The following is a 21646-nucleotide window of genomic DNA, read 5'->3' on the forward strand; positions in this document are numbered from 1 at the left end:
TTAGCTCCAACCTGAGGATTAATGCACTGTGAGTTGAACGGGGTGCTTCCTTTCCTCCCCTCCACGGTCTTAAGTGTTGACCTGAACCTGTGGCTCGTGGACGGAAACTTGTGGGCCCCAGGGACAGATGTGCCTGCTGGCTGGGACTCCTCTGGTTCCCGTGGAGACCTTGGGAGCCTCCTGGACTGGGTGTGGGGTCAGGGCATGCGGGAAGGATCCCACCATGAGAGGCTTTTGCAGAAGGAGCTGAAGCTTGCCTCTGCAGGTACCTCCTCGGCCTGCTCTCAGGGGAGCCTGTCCACGTGAGCTCAGGTCGTCTGGAGCACAGAGGAGCGGTACACCTTGTGACCCGCCGAGGATGTTCCTCGTCGAGGAGCCCTGGCCCTGAAAGCAGCAGCAGCAGCTTCTGGGGGCACTGGGTCAAGGGAAGCTGAGCATGAAATCACTTTGCTCATGGGGAGGGGTCCTTCTTGGGCCCCCACTCCCCTGTTCTCTGCAAGAGCCCAACGAAAGGGTTTCTTTGATCTTCTGTTCGTCTTCAGTGCCATGGGCCCATGAGCATCACATTGGCTCTTCAGGATACACCCAGACCCACCTGGCGACCCCTGGCAGTAACGCCCTTCTCTACTTGCTGTGTTAATAACAGGGAGCCCTTGGTTTGGCTGTCCTCGGCTCTGCCCTGGAGCCATTTGTCTTCTGGCTTTATTTCATGGTCCCCCTAGGTAGAAGGAAATGGCAATCCACTCCAGTATTCTTGCCTGGAGAACCCCATGCACAGAGGAGCCTGGCAGGTTACAGTCCACGGGGTTACAAGAGTCAGACATGACTTATGATTAAACCACCAGGTAGGGGAAGCCAGATGCAGCCCCGGGCACCAGGGACAGCTGGGACTGTCTCGTGTTTCAGCAGTAACATGAGGAAAATGAGCGACTGCTTTGCTTAGCAGAACTGTGCTGCTTGTCCTGCCTTATTTGGGGGACTGGTATTAAGAGAGAGGTGCCCAGAGAGGTTGGTGGTTCAGGCATCGTTCCGCTGTTCCACCTGCTCTAGAGACAGCGTTGTCAGATGAGGAGAGGAAAGCAGAGGAGCAGGAAAGAAGGTCCCTCCCTGCTTGAACACTTGGGACCCAGCGTGTGCTGGGCACCGGACGTGCATTTAAAAGCGGAAGTGAAAATGTGCTTCTGGGGTGTGGCCGTGCCGTCGCATTTATAGATGAGAGAATGGCAGGGTTGAAGTGACAAGTCCTCAGCCACTTGACCCATGAGCAGAGGGGAGTTTGAGTGGGAGTTTGTTCCACCGAAACCCTGGGCCTGAGCCCTGGTCCATATCCCACATGAACAGCTGTCAGGCAATTGCCAGTGTTTAACCATTTTGACCTACAAAAATGACAGTGATGTATGAGTTAATCTGGCGTCTCAGATGGTAAAACATCTGCCTGCAATGCAGGAGACCCAGGTTTGATCCCTGGTTCAGGAAGATCCCGTGGAGGAGGGCATGGCAACCCACTCCAGTATCTTGCCTGGAGTATCCCCATGGACAGAGGACCCTGGCGGGCTACAGTCCATGGGGTCACAAAGAGTTGGACACGATTGAGCAACTAACATTTATGAGTCATTCTCGTGCTAAACACGTCTTCCTCCCCCACCGTGTCACCCATCACCCCATCACACTGTGGTTTGCCACCTTCCTGTACTGACCCCTCCCTTCCTACTGCTGTGGGGGCCCCTTCTCCAGAAGGCACCTCTGCTCACCAGAACCCTGGCTCCAGCCCGGCCTTCAGAGCCTCTCTGTTCCAGCCTCTCTGAATCACATGGGGAGAGAGACTGTCCACATGCAGGGAACCCAGGTCCCACCTCGAGTCTGGCAGTGAACAGAAACCCCTGCGAAGATGTGGACACTGATTTTTAAATAGCTTTATTAAGATATAATTTGCATACCATAAAATTAACCTTTTTTTTTTTTTTGGCCACTCCACATAGCATGTGGGATCTTCCCCCAGTGGGGATTGAACCTGTACCCCCTGCATTGGGAGCGTGAAATCTTAGTTACTGGTCCGTCAGGGAAGACCGAAATTCACCTATTTTAAGTATACAGTTTAGTGGGTTTTTTTCCCCCCATAAATGTACAGAGTGGTATAGCCTTCCTCACAATCCAGTTTGAGAACACTCTCCGGAAGCTGATTTTAAACTTAGTTTAAAATTTTAAACGGATTTTAAACTCAGTCGTGTCCAACTCTTTGCAACCCCATAGACTGTAGCCCACCGGGCTCCTCTGTCCATGGGGATTCTCCAGGCAATACTGGAGTGGGTTGCCATGCTCTCCTCCAGGGGATCTTCCTGACCCAGGGATTGAACCCAGGTCTCCTGCATTGCAGGCGGATTCTCTACCGTCTGAGCCACCAGGGAAGCCCTTTAAACAGACAGGTGAATGGAATGTCTCCAAGTCCCTAGGGCCGTATGGAATCAATGTATATCAGTTGAAGAGGTTCCGGCCCCAGTTCAATGGAGAAGTTAAGATGAGACGGGGACCTCTGGGAAGGTTAAGGACGAGAATTCCACCCAGTGCGGCAATCTCAGAGGGCCCCCAGCAGGCAGGGCTGGCTGACTGCGGCTTCTGCGGGCTCTGCCGAGAGGGGAGGGGCTGCCTCCCCCAGAGCGAGGCTGGAGGGATGAGAGCTGGGAGCACGCATGGGTAGGTTTTGACAGGAGTCTCAGGGGGACTCTGAGAGCAAGGAGGTTGTCAGGGGATAGGCACCAGCAAGAAGACGCAAACATGAGTGCCTGAGACATATTTGTGGAATGGTGTTTTCTGTTTTAAGTTTTAAAAATAGGTAGGTGAAGCATTTGGGGTTTCATTTAAAATAAAGAACTGAGTTGGTTTCTTTCTTGTGTGGTTGCCTAGAAAGGGTGAATGGGGAGGCTTTTTTTTTTTTTTTAAACAAATTTTGTCACCCAGTTCAGGAGCACAACTGTGTTCTTTTTAGCTGATGCTGACACTGTACTGTCATTTATAACATTTCAGTTTGGGGTTATTTTTTGGTTTTGGTAAATGCACCTCCATGGAGAGACACACACACAGTCACACACACACACACACACACACACACACACACACAGTGACACTGAATGATCCCAGAACACCAGTCACTTGTCCCCCTCCCTCTGACGTAAAAAAAGGAGATGGTACGACTCACACTATGAGATGTTTCTGTATGTCTGTCATCCTGCACCCACCAGACAAAAGATGTTATCTTTTTTCCTACCTCAGGTGGGATTCAAGGGCAGTTCAGTGAATATGAGAAAAGACTTCATATATTTAAAAATCTGCCCTCAGTGGCTGCCCTCCTGGCCTCCAGTCCCCATTCTCTACTTTCCTGTTTGTACCTCGAATCATCTCTGGATTTCCTCTCTGACTGTGCGTGATTTTGCTCCCGTCTCCTTGGATACCTGTCCCTGGGGAAGCATCTTGTCTGGCGCCTCATTACTGTGGACCCCACTTCTTGGAGCCTGGCCTGGGGTCCCCTGGACCCTGCTGTAGGCCTCTCACGTTCATCCACGGGTGCACAGCAAAAGAGCCTTCCCCGGCGGCTGGGCCGAGTGCAGGCTGCCGGGACTGGTGTCGCAGGCTGTCCTTTGTCTCGTTTCCAGGTGGCCACGTCTGATCCTTCTCTCGGACCCCACTCCCATCCCTCAGGCAGGTGTCCTGGCTCTACCTGCACCAGAGCCGCACTCTTGTCTCCTCCTGCCCCGCTGCCCCCCTCGTTCCAGCCGCCACCATCCTTCTCCTGCCTAGCACCTGGGTGGCCTTCTAACTCTGTTCCCTTGGCCTGAAATGCTTTTCCCAGATATTCACAGGAATCACTTCAGTTCAGTCACTCGGTCGTGTCCCACTCTCTGCAACCCTATGGACTACAGCATGCCAGGCTTCTCTGTCCATCACCAACTCCTGCAGCTTACTCAAACTCAAGTACGTTGAGTCGATGATGCCATCCAACCATCTCATCCTCTCTCGTACCCTTTCCCTCCCGCCTTCAATCTTTCTCAGCATCAGGGTCTTTTCAAATGAGTCAGTTCTTCGCATCAGATGGCCAAAGTATTGGAGTTTCAGCTTTAGCGTCAGTTTTTCCAATGAATATTCAGGACTGATGTCCTTTAGGATGGACTGGTTGGATTTCCTTGCAGTCCAAGGGACTCTCAAGAGTCTTCTCCAACACCACAGTTCAAAAGCATCAGTTCTTCGGCGCTCAGCTTTCTTTATGGTCCATCTCTCACATCCATATGTGACTACTGGAAAAAGGAATAGATCCTTCAAGTTGTTGCTCGAATGTCACCTTCTCAGTGCAGCCCATCCTGATGACCTCCCTGTGTGTAGCTGTATCCTCCTTCTCCCTGGGACTTCCTGTTCTCTCATCCTGCTTTGCCTTCTTTTCTTTCATAACATTTATCACCCTCCACGACGCTCTCTCATTTACTTATTTTTCCCTGTCTGCTGCATTGCTTGTTTTTTTCCCCCATTGCTTGTTTTTTCCCCCTCTAGGATGTAATCTGTCACGAAGGCAGGAATCTTAGGGGATTTGTTGTTGTTGCCAATGTCTTGTGTGGTTTTGGGTTTGTTTTTTTTTAATAGTTTTTATTGATTGATTGATTGGCTCTGCCATGTCTTAGTTGTGGCACGTGGGATCTTTGATCTTTGTTGCAGCGTGCAAAAATCTCAGCCACTGGGCCACCAGGGAAGTCCCCGCCAGTGTCTTCTAAGTATCTAGAGCAGTGCCTGGCACGTAGTAGGTGCCAAATAAATAGAGCGTAAGTGCTGGAAATGGACTTTATCTATTTGTCTGTCCTGTCCCCACTTCCCTCTTCCATCAAGCTAGAGCTCCTTACTGATGTTAGCCACGTGCTCCCACAGATAAAACTGTCAAGTGTCAGTGGTCAGAGTCAAATGAGAGTCGACCTCTGCTCAACACCATGTGTGTGGCTGCCCTAGGCTGGTGATGCTGCACTGGAAGCTGCTTGCACCCTTGCCTGGCTGGCTATGCTTCCATGAAACATATTTACCTGGTTTATTGAAGAGTGTATTCTACATGAGAACCAAGGGATCCCAGTGTCTGCAGCATCTGTAAAGTGCTTGCCAGAGCGCCACACCCTGATTTCTCTGCAGCCAGGCTTGTCACCGTGCCACCCACATGAAAAAGACTAGATTGCTCTGACAAGAAGCCAGGGTGTTAGCAAATTAATTTCTGCGATGAATCATAGAGCAGTCATGCTGGAAGAGGGCACTGTGTTGTCTTCCAAGGTTTGTATCCAAGCGCGGTAGTGGGTTTCAGACTTGTGAATTGCTGATCGCTCCCAAGCTGTTTAGAATGGAAAGGCAGGAGCCATGTAGGTACAGAAACCCAGCCCAGAGAGGGGAGGGAACTCATTCCGAGGCACTCAGCGTGGCGGTCCTGTAGGTAAGAGATGCAGAGATATGTGTATCACCATAAGTCATGCAGATGGTTATATATGACCCGCCATCATCATTATTCTGCCTGGCGTTTCTCAAGTTCCAAATGCCAGGCAAGATTTGTGGGTCCCTGGAGGGGCTGACCCTGTGTTTGCACCCTGTAGGGTCCTGTCTGTGAATACGGCTGGGACCTTGGAGGGTGGCCTTGGGGAATCTGTTCTTTGCTGTTCAGAGATCTGGTCCTCGTCCTCAGTCTTCGCTCTCACCACGGTTACAGAAGGGGCTTCCAGGGACAGGGGAAGCCCCTTGAGGAGTCAGGGAGTCTGTGCCCACCGACGCTGTGAACGTGCTTCCTTCACAGCTCATGCAGGCCTCTCTTCTGCTGCTCCAGCTGAAGGAACCAGAAGGCCGATTTCTGACCCTCCCAGATAGAAGATGAGAACGCCCTTGCTTTCTTCCTCCTCCTAGTGGCACCCCTGGGCCAGAGGCTCAGAGGAGCTCAGCCCAAGCCCGCCTCAAGCTCTCCCTGTAAAATGCCCACTGTGGGTCCAGGGGCTGCGGAGATGAACAGGCTGTGTCTGCTCATGGAGCCCCCAGTCTGCATTGGGCAAGAGAGGAGGAAGATGGGGTCCATCACTAGCTTGCTCCAGGGCGAGAAGCAGTGTGAGTGTGCTTCCCACAGAATACACGGCGGGTAATAAGTTCTTCCCTGGGCAGGTCAGGAAGGCTTCCTGGAGGAGGCAGTATGTGGCAGAGCCTCAGGGAACTCTGAACAGAGCAGCGGAGCGCGAGTGTCCAGGTGGGACGAGCTTGGAGGAGGGGGAATGTACCAGCAGTCCCAGCAGGAGCAGCGAGCCTAGGGCGCAGGGAGGAAGTGTTCTATCACAGCTGAAGTTTAGGTTTCAAAGGCCAGAAGGAAACGGAACTCCTGAGACTCCTTGGAATTTAATATTTAACCCTCTCAGTGTTTACTTGCTCGCTTGTCAAGGACGTCCTTGAAGTGTTTCTCGGATCCCATAGAAACCTTCCCTCAAGGCACAGCTCTGCCTCTGATGACAAGCTGGAACCTCCGAGGGCCGGTGCACCAGGGGGCTGGCTCATCTCCAGCCCTGCGACAGGGAGAGGGCTCCAGGTCGGGTTGATTATGAGCAGTCTTCCTGCCTCTGAGATTGTTCTTTGAGAAAGCAGGCGGCTGTCTTCCCTCCCCGGCCACCACCCTGTGCTCTGTGCTATCTCCCCCCGCCTGCCCCCAGCACCCTACTTGCCAAGCAACATAGGGGAGTCAAGGGTCTGCCCTTAGAGGCTAATGAGCAATGCAGGTCTTGTGTTCTTTCTCCCAAACTTGGGCTGTTCTTTTTAGTTCTCCTGAATTCTTACCCCATGTGTTTTTTTTATGTTTGCATTTGCAAAAACCTTAGGTCTTTTAGGATTTCCCAGGTGGTGCTAGTGGTAAAGAGCCCACCTGCCAGTGCAGGAGATGTGAGACACAGATTCGATCCCTGGGTCGGGAAGATCCCCTGGAGGAGAGCATGGCTACCCACCCCACTGTTCTTGCCTGGAGAATCCCATGGACAGGAGCCTTGGGGGCTACAGTTCATGGGGTCACAGAAAGTGGGACACAACTGAGTGACTTGATGCACGCACATAGGTCCTGCAAATGAGGAGGGAAGAAGTTAGTAAATAAAATTTCATCTCGTGGTCCTTGATCCTATTCATGTTTCCTGTTCATTCTTGAGGGAGCAGGTTCAGAAAAGTGCCCACGCACGGGTTCACGTGGCGTGGCTTGCAGCCTGCTTCTTCAGCTCTGTGCTGCCCACTGGACTCAGAAATGAGTCTCCAGTCCATCCAGAGCGAGGGGGGTGCTGGGTGCTGGAGCCGAGAGCCAGCACTTGGCTCTTCCAGGAACGTGAAGCGCTTGAATAATACTACCAAGCCCAGCGAGCATTCAGGCGCGGCCGGATGCTGGCCTTTGGAGCAGCCGCAGGACCTGCCTGGAAACCGGACTTTGTTTGGTCGCCTCCTAGCGATGGGCCATACACAGAGAGGGACTCCCTGGCTGCGTGAGCGCGCATGGCATCCACCGGGTCTGCTCTCTGTGGCTGTGGCCGTCCGAGGAGGAGGGATGAGCTGTTATTTGTCAAAGGTCTCTGTGTTCCCCGATGATATTTGGGCTTTGTGTTTCCTGCGTGGTGCACGGTGGGGGGACCCTTTCTCTGATCGCCTCAGCCATCGCCTCACCTCAAGCCAGTGCAGACTCTGCTTTCTTGGGGTTCATTCTCCCTTTCTGATCCTCAGTTGTTTGGTGCTGGGAAATGAATTAGCTCTCAGCTTCTGTGCTCCGGGCAGGCTGGGCTCGGGAGTCATTTCTGGCGGTGCTGGTCTGAGGGGCTTGATGTGGCTGTTTCAGATTGTCTCTGTGACCAGGGAACCTGAGCAGAGATTCTTGTTACCTCCAGGAGGTGGTGGGGGGATCCCTGAGGATAGGGGCAGATTTGGGCCAGGTGCAGGAGAGACGTGGGGATATGCGGGAGGTCACTGGTCAGGTTGCACTCTGGAGCACCCCTGCGCTATTTCACACGGATGTGCAACTCGGTGCCTGCAGAGCCCACCTGTGATAAACATTTGTTGAATGACTAATTAAATAAATGGGGGCGTGCCTGATGGGCTTCACAAGTGTAATGTTCCAGGGGTAAGAGATCTTGGTGAGGCTTTCGCGGGCGTCGCCCTCCAGCCTGTGAGGTGGTATGTAGAGGTGCCCGTCTCCTCCTACCCCGTGACCCAGGACAGGTATTAATGGAGGGTCCCCATGTGCCCATACTGTTCCTTATGGAACCCAAGGTAACCTTGCTGAAATAATAACAGGTCTTCTCAGTGTAAGCAGAGCCCCCAGGAGGGCGCACAGAGCTGTGCCCGTGTGGGTGAGTCTTGAGATGTCATTATTACCTTGAGGAGAAGCAGGGTCATGTTCAGTGCAGTGCTATTTTCAAATCAGTGAGACAGCCCCCATAATCATCCGTATGAAATGACTGGTTTTAAACTCAGAAACCAGGGAAAGCACAGTGAGCGGTTCACCCCAGCACATAAGTTAGGAGAGAACAGAATGTAGAATTATTAAGAAAAATGTGTGTGTGGGGGGGGTGGTCTCCATCCCAACAAGAAAGCAAATGGAAGCTGTGCTCTCTTTGTTCTTCTACCCGGACGTGATGTTCACAGTTACCTGTAGTCAGTCAGCAGACCCTGGCTGAAATACCTGCCCCGTGGCACTGGGATCAGAAGCTAAGCCAGAGGGAGCCCAGCTCTGCAAGGAAATGCACAGAAATAGCAGCAGTTTCCGGGAGGGGGCGGTAGCGAGTTAGGAGCGAGCAGGTGGTGACCAAACCTCAGATCTGTGGCTCAGCCTGTCTGAGCCTCTTCTTGTTTGTAAAACGCAGATAATACCAGCCTTTGGGAATTGCTCTGGGGATCCAGTCAGATGATAGAGTGTTGTATGAAAGGACTGGAATGGTCTGTAGGTGCGAGGGCACACGGGGAGGGCAGGATTAACTCCAGTGGGTCAGTCCTTCCAGGTTGTGAAGGGTTCAGCCCTCAGCCTGGCTCAAGACTCACGGGCCCCGGGGGCCTCTGTGGTAGTGGGGTCTCTGTGGGTCAGTCACTGTACCTTCCAGCCTCAGCAAGACAGTGTGCAGTTTGCAGCAGGAAGAGCTTGCTTTTGGAAGGGGTTGTTTGCCTTCCTTTATCTAAATCCCTGTCTTCATGCCCAGGTGATCACTGACACATAAGATTCGTTTTCCAGATCCAGAGGATATACGAACATTCAAATGACGGCATCTTGGAGCATCAAAGACTGGCACCAAAAGGACCCTAGAAGTTAGGTACCAGGCACGGAAGACAGGTTTCGTTTCCTGGGCCAATGTTTATTGATTGGCACTGGCTGTATGGAGAGTGTTGTGTTCAGAAGGGTTCCGAGGCTTCCTTCCAGGCTCGGTAAAAAAAAAAAAAAAAAAAAGTTTTGTGATTGACGAGTCATGTCTGCCACAGACATGAGATTAGAAAGTCAGGGAGTTTTCCAACCTTGTTGTTATTCAGCCTCCACATTTTAAAGGCTGGTGCGCTTTAATCGTCCCACTGCATTTCTGTCCCCAGGTCCACCTCTACCCCATGTGCAGAACTCGTTTCCCTTCTGTTTTGGCTGCACACATCTGTAGCTTTATTTATAGCTTAGGTCAGCCGACATGCATTCCATTTCTACTAAGAAAGGCTGGAGGGAGTTTCTCTGTGTCAGGACTCCAGGAAGCAGGTAGTAAAGTTAAGATTTTTCGTAGACTCAACTATTAGCTCAGCCTGTCCTGGGATGTCCCCTGGGTTTGTGGGTTGATGCAGAGGGTGTTGGATGTGTTCGACCCTTCCCCCACTCACTGGTGCTTATGACTCACTAGGTACCGACATCCATGTCGTTTCCTACCCTGCCTCCCATTCCTCATGAAAACCCACCCCCAACTTAAGACCAAAGCGTTTATAACTTGACAAGCACCGTGTCCTCTTACATCTAGGCTTTTACATACGCTGTTCCCTGAAAAGCCCCCATACCTACCTCTCCTCTTCCTGGGGTCTCAGCTCAGAAGTCATTTCCTTTTGGAAGCCTTGTTGTTGTTCAGTTGCTAAGTTGTGTCCAGCAGTTTGCCACCCCATGGATTGCAGCACACCAGGCATCCCTGTTCTTCATTGTCTCCCAGAGTTTGCTCAAACTCTTGTCCATTGGGTCAGTGATGCCATCCAGCCATCTCATCCTCTGTCATCTTCTCCCGCTGCCCTCAGTCTTTCCCAGCATCAAGTCTTTTCCAATGAGTCGACTCTTCACATCAGGTGTGATGTGACTATTGGAGCCTCAGCATCAATACTTCCAGTGAATATTCAGGGTTGATTTTCTTTAAGGTTGACTGGTTTGATCTCCTTGCTGTCTAAGGGACTCTCTCAAGAGTCTTCTCCAGCCCCACAGTTCAAAAGCATCAATTCTTCAGTGCTCAGCCTTCTTTGTGGTTCAACTCTCATATCCATATATGACTGCTGGAAAAACCATGGCTTTGATTATATGGACCTTTGTCTGCAAAATAATGTCTCTGCTTTTTAATACCCTGTCTAGGTTTGTCATAGCTTTTCTTCCAAGGAGCCTTGCCTGATCCTTACTGCAAACGAGGTGTTCCTCCCTTGGGTTCCCATAGCATTTATCAGCTTTTAAAATTGCTGGTTTTCTTGGTTTGAGCCAAGCTTTCTTGGGCTTCCCAGGTGGCGCTGGTGGTAGAAGAACCCACCTGCCAGTGCAGGAGACCTCAGAGATGCGGGTTCGATCCCTGAGTCAAAGATCCCCTGGAGTAGGAAATGGCAACCCACTCCAGTATTCTTGCCTGGAAAATTCCATGGGCAGAGGAACCTGGCAGGCCCCAGTCCATTGGGTCACAGTCGGACACGATGGATCACACTTGGGCTGAGCTCAGAGAACTGTGTTGACTATGGATGTGCTCAGCAAGGAACCAGCACCCGGTAGGTGTTGGGAGGGAGTTGTCTGTAGGGCTGTTCCTTCTTTGCCTGCGTAACTGTGTCACAGAGCCACCCTTGCTGGCAGGGACCCAGCAGAGAGTCTTCTCTGTTATGTTGTAAAACTATTCAAAACCCACAATCTGGTAGCTTTTGAAAATAGCAGAAATCCTGAGAGAAATTGGGCATCAGCTTCCCATGAGAAATGAGTGAACTTCTGCTTTTCTCTCTTACTCTCTCTTCTTTTTTTTTTTTTTTAAGTTCGCTAGTAATCTGTGTACGGGTAAAAATCACAGGATACGTTTGTTATAGCAAATGTTTTTATTCACTTAGCTTGGTGAGAATGAGCACAGCACTGCTTCATGTGACTGAGGGCAGGGGTGAGTTTCCCTAGTGCCTTGCTCACCACCAAAATGCTTATCTAATTTAATTTATTTTATTACTTTATTTGGCTGTGCCAGGTCTTAGTTGCAGCATGTGGAATCTTTAATCTTCATTGAGGCATATGAGATCTTTTTTTTTTTCCTTCAAGTTGCAGCATGTGGGATCTAGTTCCCTAAGCAGGGTTTAAACCTGGGCCCCCTGCAATGGGAGTAGGAAGTCTTAGTCACTGGACCACCAGGGAAGACCCCCCAAAGCTTATTTTAAATAATTATTCCCTGACCGTATTTCTAAAATGAAGAAATGAATTCTCTACTTTTAAGATCTTTTTTTTTTTTCCCTTTGTTATAAAATTAGCCCACTGGAATTCCGTACTCTCCCAATAGGTCGCTGGATCAGATTGAGATTTTCCTTGGTGTGTGATGGGTATGACTGAAGAAGGGAAGGAATAAACGAGTCACGGCTGCCATTGTGTGTCTCTGCAGGAGGCTGAGGGAGCAGAGGCCTTCATTCTTTCCCTGAACAGCCTCAGCCCGTGGCTCTCGAGGATGTGTGCGGGGCCTCTTGTCTCTTGCTTGCTCTCAGATAACCAGCTTACCCTGTAGCTCCTCTCGGTGGGTCTGTCTTGTGCTCCTGTCCACTTTGAATTTGCTGTTTTTATCTCCTGTAGGCTGGGAGAATGGATCATCCAAGTTGTTTAAGTTATCCAAAGTATGATATAATTAGGTCCTCTGGGGCCTTAGCTGTGAACAGTATTATAAAGATCCCCTGAACCCTGACTTCTGTTTGAGCTGCTCCAAGGCTCTTAAAATGCTTTCTTCCTGTGTGTCAGCTCCGCTGGCTTCAGCCCCAGGTACATAGCCTGTGAAAGCTGAATTAATGCAGGAAGAGGAGCCCGTGGTGGCTGGAAGGGGTCTATCCTTGTTATATCCACCAAAGGGCCTACGAGGGGCCGTTGCCAGGCCTCTGGGGACTGACCCTGAAGGTGCAGAGGTGAGGACGGCCACATGGGCTGGCGTGAGCACTGAGGCCGGGGGGAGATTTTGGTGAGACTCTTGGAGGTTTTTAATACTCAGGTGGGCATTTCCTTTTCTTTTTTATCAGAACTAAAATCGTGACTGATCACCACCTCAGCTAAGTCATTGTAGAGTTCCATGTACTTATGTATATGGATTAGAGTCTCTCAGGCCAAATTAAAGGCCTCAGGTGAAAAAAATCTACACAAGTCTTTGAGAATTTTTTCATTTTAAACATGGGTGAAATTCTACACTTACCAGCAAAGAGAAGATTTGGTCATCATGACTGATCTGCAACCCCAAACCTGGTTCTTTATAGAGTGTGGAGTCTGGGCTTCTCAGGTGGTCCAGCGGTTAGGAATTCATCTTGCAGTGCAGAGGACACCGGTTCCATCCCTGGTCCAGGAAGATCCCACATGCCTCAGAGCATTGAAGCCCATGCACCACAACTGCTGAGCCTGTGCTCAGGGCCCGAGCCTGTGCACCTTAGACCTGTGTTCTGCAATAAAGGACACCATCACAGTGAGAAGCCTGAGCACTTCAGCTAGAGAGTAGCCCCCCTTGCCGCAACTAGAGAAAGCTTGCGCACAGCAACGAAGACCCAGCACAGCCAGAATAAATAAAGAAGTTTTTTGAAAAAGGAGTGTGGGATCTGAGTGCTCTGCGGGAACCCCATGCTCCAGCCCATCCTGCCCGCCTCCAGCTGGGGAGGTAGGAAGGCAGATGCCCAGCCCCTGGTTGTGAGACTTGACCATCATGCTGTCATCTCAGGAAAAGCTGTTTTGAGCTGTGTCTCAGTTGAGAAGCATTAGGATGAGGTCACAGGTTACTCTGTAATATACTTTGCACCCAAGGACCCGAAATGAACCCCAGCACTGGTTCTTGGACACGAGTTTGGTTTTCTTCATCCCGGGGTTATTGATGATGCTTTGGACCATTTTAGCCCAGTGTAACTGGGTGTTGGCAAGTCTTTCAGGAAAATGATGCTTTTTTTCTGGCATGTCACGTCTCCCTTAAATATCAGTGGTGGTAGTGGTTTAGTCGCTAAGTTGCGTCCAACTCTTGCGACCCCATGGACTGTAGCCCGCCAGGCTCCTCTGTACATGGGATTCTTCAGGCAAGAATACTAGAGTGGGTTGCCATTTCCTTCTCCACGAAACATCAATAGAATAGAGTATATAATAGGAAAGGCAGAAAACTGTAGAATTTTCCACTTGAAAACCACCCCATAAGTCACCCAGGCTGGCTACCTTCCTTTCACAGATGTGGACACTGAGCCTGGGAAGCAGAGTACGGCTTGCTGGGATCACAGGGCCTCCTGGTGAACAAATCAAGTCTGGAGCGTCTATATCCTCACTCTGTTTAAGCCACTGAAACGACAGATGAAGGCCCACTTGGCCTTGAAAAATGGAATCTTTTCTGTCTTATCGGTAAACAAGGATGTCACAGTCGTCAGCGATTCCAGCCCTCCAGGGCAGCTAGGAAGGAGAAGGATACCTGCTCCGCTCCGTCTGGCTGCATTCAGACTGCAGCCCCTTCCTACAGTGAGCACTGAGGAACTCGGGATGCTAAAAACACAGGAGACTGGCCCCAGATAGCTTTCATTTCATGCGTATGAAAAAAATGATTGCAGTGAACCCAGACACTTGCATCTTCCCATACATTGAAAAACACTAAATCCCTTGAGATATCTGATTTTTTTTAATTCACAAAAATACTTTCGATGTTCAGACTACCGGCCCTTTGTTGCAGACTTCTATATGATCTGACTCCTGCCCTCTCTTCCTCGGAGCAGTTCTCTCAGGGCTGCTTGAGATGCTGTCCCTCAGGCTTGAAGTCCTAAAAATTCCCACCAAATAAAATATAACTCTTCAGCTTTTAGGTTGCGGCTATTTTTCAAGTCGACAGCCTCAAGCATAGTGAAAAAGACATGATGTAAAATGATGAAATGTGATTTTGGGGGGCCTGATTGGCAAAGCTGAGGAAGAGCGGTAAAGCTGTCTTGGTCTGGGTGTGGGGACGTGGGGCTTATCGTATATTAGTTGTGAGGGAGTAAAATGGCAGAGCCTTTCTGCAGGGCTCTTTGAAAGTGGGAAAACCTTGAAAGGCGAGTTTATCCTAAAGAGGGAAGTACGGATGAAAGAATTAGCCAGAAGATGTTCTTTGTAGCATCATTTAGATTAAAATATCAAAAAATCAGATCTCTGGAAAGGGGGTAGTTGAATTCATTTGTGGCTTTTGTACAAAGTAAGTAGGAGACCATCAAAAATGCTGCGTGTGGTGTCTGGGACTTGCTTTGCGGAGTGCTCCAGCCAGACATTGAGAACAAAGGCAGGGGTCGGGGGATGGAATAGACGTTTAAAATGTTGATTGTGTGAAGTGGGTGATGAGCGGAGGGTTCACTTTACTCTTCTCCCTCGTGTGTTGGAAATTTTGTGTGGTGGAAGGGAAGGGTTAAGTCCAGTTTTATTTCAGGGTCGACTGAGTATTCCCTGTGGGGGGATAGTTCTCTTCCACTGTACTTGGCTGACCACACACACTAGAAAGGGATGCTCATATTCACTGGTCATCGTGGAAAGAGTTTATGATACATCTGAATGGAAAAGGGCCCCAAGTAGTGAGGGACGAGAATTCTTATTTGGTTTAAGAAATAAACAAACCCATATGCAGAAAACAGATGAAGTGTGTACACCCTAAATGGACATCACTGGGCAGAGAGCTTCGTTTTTAGCATATCTGATTTTCACCCTCCTGCTGCAGCAGGTGTGTGTATTATCACTGGTGAAATTTTTCAGACAGTTGAGCTTAGTTAACTGTGTTGCTCTTTTGATCTAGGGAAGAGCATGGAGGAGATTAAGAAGGTGCTGCTGCTGGTGCTCGGCTGTGCTGTCCAGGTAAGGCTCGGCAGGTGGGTGGAGAGGGCTGCTCTTGTGTTTGCTTTGCGGGGATGACGCCCCCGCTTCGGTGATGTGGGGGGGAAGCTACTTTCAGCCCAGCGGGACAGAAGGTCAAAGGGTTCCTGTGAGAGACGTGACGGCGTCTTGGGTAGCAACCATTTTTAGCCCCGGGCATCTTGGGCAAGAGGTCAGGTGGGGATCCCCGGGGCCAGGTGTCCTTAGCAAATTGTCCCCAGTGTAGGAACATCTAGAGCAAGGATCAGCAGACAGTCTGTGGGCCAAATCTGACTTGCCACCTGTTTTTGTAAACAGTTTCATGGGGACACAGCCATGCTGATTCCTTTACATAGGACCTGTGGCTGCTTTCTTCCTATGGCATGAGCTTAGATGACGGCCTCTCCAGACTAAGATTTTTACCATCTGGCCCTTTACAGATGAAGCTTGCCTCCCCAATCCCCCACTGGCCTAAACCAGCTGCTCTTGGTCTTTACTTGTTTAAGAATCCCCTGGAAAGTTTGTCTGTGTCCCACCCACTGGTGTTTTTAAAGACAGCAACCACTCCCCCCGCCCCCACCCCCCGCCCCCGCACAGGTGATTGTGATACAGATAGTCTGAGCCACTTACAGAGAAACATCAATGTGACGGCTGGTGGGGGGTGCAGAGCATTCTTGGTTATAAAAGAAAAAGTCAGGGGTGGGGCTCCTTTTGAAACTGTATTTCTGTGACTCTGGTGGCCTCAGGTGGCCCTCATCGTTAAATGCTTTCATTAACACTTGTAACCCTCCGCAGTGTGAGAGGAAAGAGGAATTTATTGAAAGGATCAAACAGCTAGACATTGAGACCCAGGCGGGGATCGTGGCTCATATACAGGAGGTAAGTGGGGGGCTCTGGGGAGGTGCTTAGCTGTGGACCGTTGTTCCTGGGTCACCCAGGAGGCAGGTTCTCTCCCCCTGAAAAGGCTAAAGAACACATCACCCATGAATGATTTTGCTAATTTAAGGTTTCAGACACCATCGACAAATGGATCCTATTTGGAAAGGTAGCTGTCAGTAAGCTAAAATGGGGGTTTGAAACAAAAAAAAGAAAAAAAAATTTTTTTTTAAACTTCAATCAAGTCGTCTTTTGCCTCTTCTTCTTGCCTAATATGGACTCAGACTATTTTTAAGAGCTGTCAAGCAGTTTAGGCTCAGAATTTGATTTACAGTCCCTGAAAATGTATTCTGGCAAATGTCACCCCGTTTCGAATGGCTGATCTTTATGAAGAGAGAGAGTCGCTGCTCCTGTCAGTGACATGGCAGAGAAACAACCACCACCCCTTGGGAAGTTGAAAACCAGCGAGTCCCAGAAGGTCTGTCTCTGGACACCCAACCCCCTTGGGTGGGGTTGGGAGTGGGGGGCTCTGCACTGAGGGCACCCCCTGTGCTGTTGACCTTGGCAGAGGTGGTGTCAACTGAGGGGGGACGGTTTCCCTGGAAACTGAGCCCCCACCTGAAACTTACCGCCCTGACCTCCACCCCACCCTCCTGCAAAAGAAGCCTTATGTGTTTTAATTATCTTAGGAGGTACAGTTCAGCCTTCTGTCTAATTGGACAGCTGAGATAAATGCATGAAAAAGACATGAGCAGAAGCACGTAGGAGCAGGTGCGTGACTGGCAGAGGCAGCTGAACACGGAGCTCCCCTCACCAGCTCCCCTCACGGGGTGCAGCTGCCGGGCTTCCACAGCCCTCCGGGGCACTGTGAGTGGCAAGCTCCGAGTCAGGATTTGAATGCAAGAGACGGATGCGGCTTGTTGTGGGAAGGACGTCCAGCAGAGCCAGTCAAGTGTTCTAGGAAATATTCTCAGCCATTCGTGTCAGTGACCTGCTAGCCATAGAACCATTCTGCCTTTTGATTTTCCTTGTGTGTCTCTGTGTTTTGAAAATATATCTGGGGACTAGGTCCTGGAGACTAGCTAGAACTTTGCTGCTCACTGTCTCCCCTGTTCCACCAGCAGGATATTAAAAGATAAAAAGGTATGCGCCCAGAAAGAAGTCCTGCATGATTATCAAAGTCGGTGGCTCGCCTGGGGACTGGGTTTTGGAATTAGTTGGGTGCTTCTTAAACATTCAGGTGCCCGGGCCTCACGGGAAACCCACTGTGTCAGAATGGGGAGGAGAGACATAAGCCTCTCATTACAAGCTCCTGGGGTTACTGGTGTGCGGCTGTGGTTATACCCCTGAACCCCCTTTCTAGAGGCCTTTCCATAGCCCTGGTATGGAGCAGGCCTGGAACCCAGCCTCTCAATCCCAGTTCATACTTTAGGATGCACTGTACTATGGGGTAAGATTCTTCCTCATTCTCTGAGATTCACTGAATCCCCAATTTTTAAAAATTAATTTATTTGGCTGTGCTGTGTCTTCGTCGTGGCATCCAAACTCTTGATGGCAGCATATGGGATCTAGTTCCCTGAGCAGGGATGGAACCCAGGCCCCCTGCCTTGGGAGCTCAGAGTCTTAGCCACTGGACCACCAGGGAAATCCCCGAATTTTCCTTGTAAGGTGGGGAGGGGTAAGAAAGCAGGTGTCTTTTGAGAAACTGAAGGGCTCTGTCTTTGTTTTTTGTTGTTATTTGTGTTGGAACCATTCCTTCTCCGTCTTTGCTGCTGAAAAATTTAAATACTTGGTGTGCCTGTCTGAGTGCATAACCCCTGGTTTCTTTTTGTTTTCTCCCCCTTTGAGGCTTGAGTGTGCTAATACTTATCTTTCCAAATGGAGAGGGTGGGGACTCAAAATAGATCTTCTACCTCCTTTGCCAGGTTTGGGGGTGTCAGGTTGAGAAGGTCAGGTCGGCAGAGTAGTTGAAGGTTGAAGAGGCTGCCCATTGTAGGCCTGGCTGTGGGTTTCCACTCAAACCTGACAGAAAGAGAAAAACCACCAATCTTATGCGGCCTGTGGGGGCGAGACACAAGCTTACCTGAAAATTGTTTTGTTTTTTGTGACTGCCCCATGCAGCATGTGGGATCTTAGTTCCCTGACCAGGGCTCGAACCTGTGCCCCCTGCAGTGGAAGCACAGAGTCTTAACCACTGGACTGACAGGGAGGTTACCCCCCACCCCCGCCAACAAATTGCTTTAAATTAGGAAATATTTCCCAAAAAGCAATGTAAGATTGTTGCATACCCAATATTTCAGCAGTAAGATTTTTAACATATGCTGTACTTGCGTTAGATTGTAAGAAATAACACACCGTTCCTCTCTTTACCCTTGGCATCCCTAGGACTTACCTTGTTTGTGTTGTAAATTGACGCTACAGTAAGAATATCTGAGGATGGTTTGTTAGGGAAGTTCTTCTGAGTTGTAAGGTGTGCTCTCTGTTATTTAAAAAATAAAAAAAAATAAAAATCTGTGTCCTCTAGGAGCCGGTGTTGAGAGCAGGCCCGACTCACTAGTGGAGCTTGGCTAAGGGGCGTCTGCACAGACTGGAGGTGCCCCCTGCCAGCCATAAGAAATCTGTCCGGAGGACCAGTCAGCGGGGGCCCTGCCCCCCGGTCATGGGGAGGGGTTGCTCCCGGGACCCCCGGCTATGCCCTTCCCAACCCTGCAGCGCCTGACCTGTGCCCGCAGGTGACCCACAACCAGGAGAATGTGTTCGACCTGCAGTGGCTGGAGCTCCCGGACGTGGCCCCGGAGGAGCTGGAGGCCCTGTCTCGGAACATGGTCTTTCACCTGCGGCGGCTCATCGATGAGCGGGACGAGTGCACGGAGGTGCGTCTACAGGCGGCCTGGCGGGTCCAGGAGGGACAGCGCCTCGTCCTGACGCTTCGTCTCCAACCTGAGATCCCCCTGCTTCTCTCTGTCTGGTTTTTGGTGGGGATAAGTGGGGCGGCGCTTGCCCTGCAGTGAATGAACGGCCACCTCTGAGACCTCCGTGCGCAGGGGGAAGTTCATCAAAGTGCAGAGCTCCGGGTCCCTCCTGGTTTCTGTCCACTTGACATTTCATCTTTTTTCGAAAACTTACATCCGATGCCTCCTGCTTCCTCGTGGTTTCTGGTTCTTAGCCAGCTCCTCTTGTCTGCTCACTGTTGTGCACTGAGTTCGGGTGTAAGCTCTCCCTTCCCTCTCCCGCCCACCCCGCTTTCTGCAGCTGATCGTGGACCTCACCCAGGAGCGGGACTACCTCCAGGCGCAGCACCCCCCCAGCCCCCTCAAGTCCTCCAGCGCCGAGTCCACCCCCAGCCCCACCAGCAGCCTTTCCAGCGAGGACAAGCAGCATCTGGCTGTGGAGCTGGCGGACACCAAGGCCAGGCTGCGCCGCGTCAGGCAGGAGCTGTGCGTCCTCCGGTCGGCTGGGCTCTTGGTTCTGCTCTTGTGCCATGGGCTGTGGACACACATTTCCATCAGCTTGTGTGGTGCGGGGAGCAGGAGGGCTCTGACTCCATGCTGAGCACCCTCAGCTAGCCTCTTGGGGCCGGCACGAGGAGGGGTTCTCCCAAGAGGTTAGGGCTCCCGCCAGTCCACACCCAGGCCCAATCTGGACTCAGGTGACCACACACTGGTACGGTTTGGGGCTGGAGAGGGGATGTGGCTTGCCCCATCTGGTGAGGCTGTTCCCCTTTCCTGCAGTGGGGGAATGCCACTTTGCCCATCGTCTCGGGGGCTGCCTGCCTCTCACCAGTGGGCGCTGCTACCTGTTTGGCAGTGAGGTGGTGCCACTGTGCCCAGTGTCTCCTTAACTTCCTGTACCCTCCGAGGGAAGCCCACCGGGTGCCCAATGGAGGTAGTTTGAGGGTGGTGGGCATTGTAAACTTAAAAATGGAAAAGAACGGAAATCAGGAACATTTTTGCAAACATCACATGCCAGTTTCACCCCTCCCCCCTGCCAGAAACCCAGTTCCCTTTCCTTCTTCCGCTGGGGTCTTGCGGGGTGGTGGGCTGCTCCGCTGCATGCCCGGCAGGCCCCCTCACTGTCTTCCGATTGCTCTGATCACCCCCCAGGGAGGAGAAGACAGAGCAGCTGGTGGACACCAGGCATGAGGTGGATCAGCTGGTGCTGGAGCTGCAGAAGGTCAAGCAGGAGGTGAGCGAGAAGGTGTGTGTGCGTGCCAAGAGGGCAGGGTGGCTGGGACACCCCAGTGACTGTGTATACCTGTGCTTGTGTGTATCTGTGTACACGCATGCCAAGAAGGGGTGATTGGGATGCCCCGGTAACTGTGTGTATCTGTGTGTGTATGTGTGTATGTGCGTACGGAGAGGGCAGCGTGACTGGGATGTCCTGGTAGCTGGGTGTATCTGTGTGTGTGTGTGTGTGTGTGTGTGTGTGTGTGTACGTGCACATGCATGCCGAGAGGGCAGGGTGGCTGAGACGCCCCAGTAACTGTGGCCCAGGGGCTCAGGAATACAGCATTGGGAGCTCCCAGCAAAGGCTGCTGTTTCCTTCCCACTCAAAGTGACACTGCTGAGAGCCGGTAGTCCTGAGAATGGCCGTGGGGGTGACCGTTTCTTACCGCAGCGGGTGAGGCCCCCATGCAGTGGCCTGCACCGAGAGCCCCTTGGCCACCGGGATGTCCTGGAGACGCCGCACTTCAGAGCCATGGCTGTGTCTTCCCTCCCCAGAGGGGCGCCCCCACACCAGGCTCCCCTGTCTTTGCCTGTCTCCCAGAACATCCAGCTGGCGGCAGACGCGCGGTCCGCTCGCGCCTACCGGGATGAGCTGGACTCGCTGAGGGAGAAGGCGAACCGCGTGGAGAGGCTGGAGATGGAGCTGGTGCGCTGCCGGGAGAAGCTGCATGACGTGGACTTCTACAAGGCCCGCATGGAGGTAGGCGCCCAGCCTCCGGTGGGCTCGCCGGACCGGTCCTGAGAAGGACCTGCCGATTCTCTGTCCTGGTGGTTTGGGGATGAGGAGCCAGCAGGTTTTGGCAGCTGGCACCGTCCCTGCCCCTCACCTGCCTGTTCCTCCCCAGGGGCCTCCCGCTCTGCTTCTCCTCCATCTCGAGGTGTCAGATGGATGTGAGGAAGGAATGTGATTTGTAACAAAAGGGTCCTGATTTCTTTCTTTCTCTCACGTCATGTCACAGTGATGGGCTTAGGTTTACCTGTCTTCTATTTTTAAGACTTCTTGCATGTTTCTATGGCTGAACCTTGCCAAGACCAACCCCTTTCTCATCTATAAAGTAGAGATAGTGGTGCAACTTCATGAGGCTTCTAAGATGAAAGAGGTGAAATGCCTGGTGTTTGAGCAAATGCCACAGTAAGCCCTCCATGGTGGGCCCTCCTTTGATACCCAGGCTGTGGGGAGCTGCAAGGGAGGGTGTCAGGACTGAAGGGGGAACAGAGACCAGGATCCAGGTGGGGTCACTGATGCTTTGACCTCCCACCCTTCACCCTTCTGCCTTCCATC

At 51.4% G+C, this 21646-nt stretch overlaps 1 protein-coding gene across 5 annotated transcripts in view; it reads left to right on the forward strand.

The window, feature by feature from the left end:
* CCDC88C (coiled-coil domain containing 88C) overlaps positions 1-21646 on the forward strand; it is a 143686-nt gene that overhangs the window by 65385 nt on the left and 56655 nt on the right. For 3 of the 5 annotated variants that reach the window (XM_044933370.2, XM_044933371.2, XM_044933372.2), the window contains 6 exons: positions 15207-15265; positions 16058-16141; positions 18871-19011; positions 19391-19575; positions 20242-20335; positions 20906-21064. In XM_044933370.2, the coding sequence (XP_044789305.2) occupies positions 15207-15265; positions 16058-16141; positions 18871-19011; positions 19391-19575; positions 20242-20335; positions 20906-21064 (722 nt within the window). Of the gene's footprint in view, positions 1-15206; positions 15266-16057; positions 16142-16935; positions 17282-18870; positions 19012-19390; positions 19576-20241; positions 20336-20905; positions 21065-21646 lie in introns of those variants that run through there. The other 2 variants (XM_006076163.4, XM_044933373.2) reach the window with 2 other exon arrangements.

Source organism: Bubalus bubalis, chromosome 20 (assembly GCF_019923935.1).
Source record: "Bubalus bubalis isolate 160015118507 breed Murrah chromosome 20, NDDB_SH_1, whole genome shotgun sequence".
NCBI classification, from domain to species: Eukaryota; Metazoa; Chordata; class Mammalia; order Artiodactyla; family Bovidae; genus Bubalus; species Bubalus bubalis.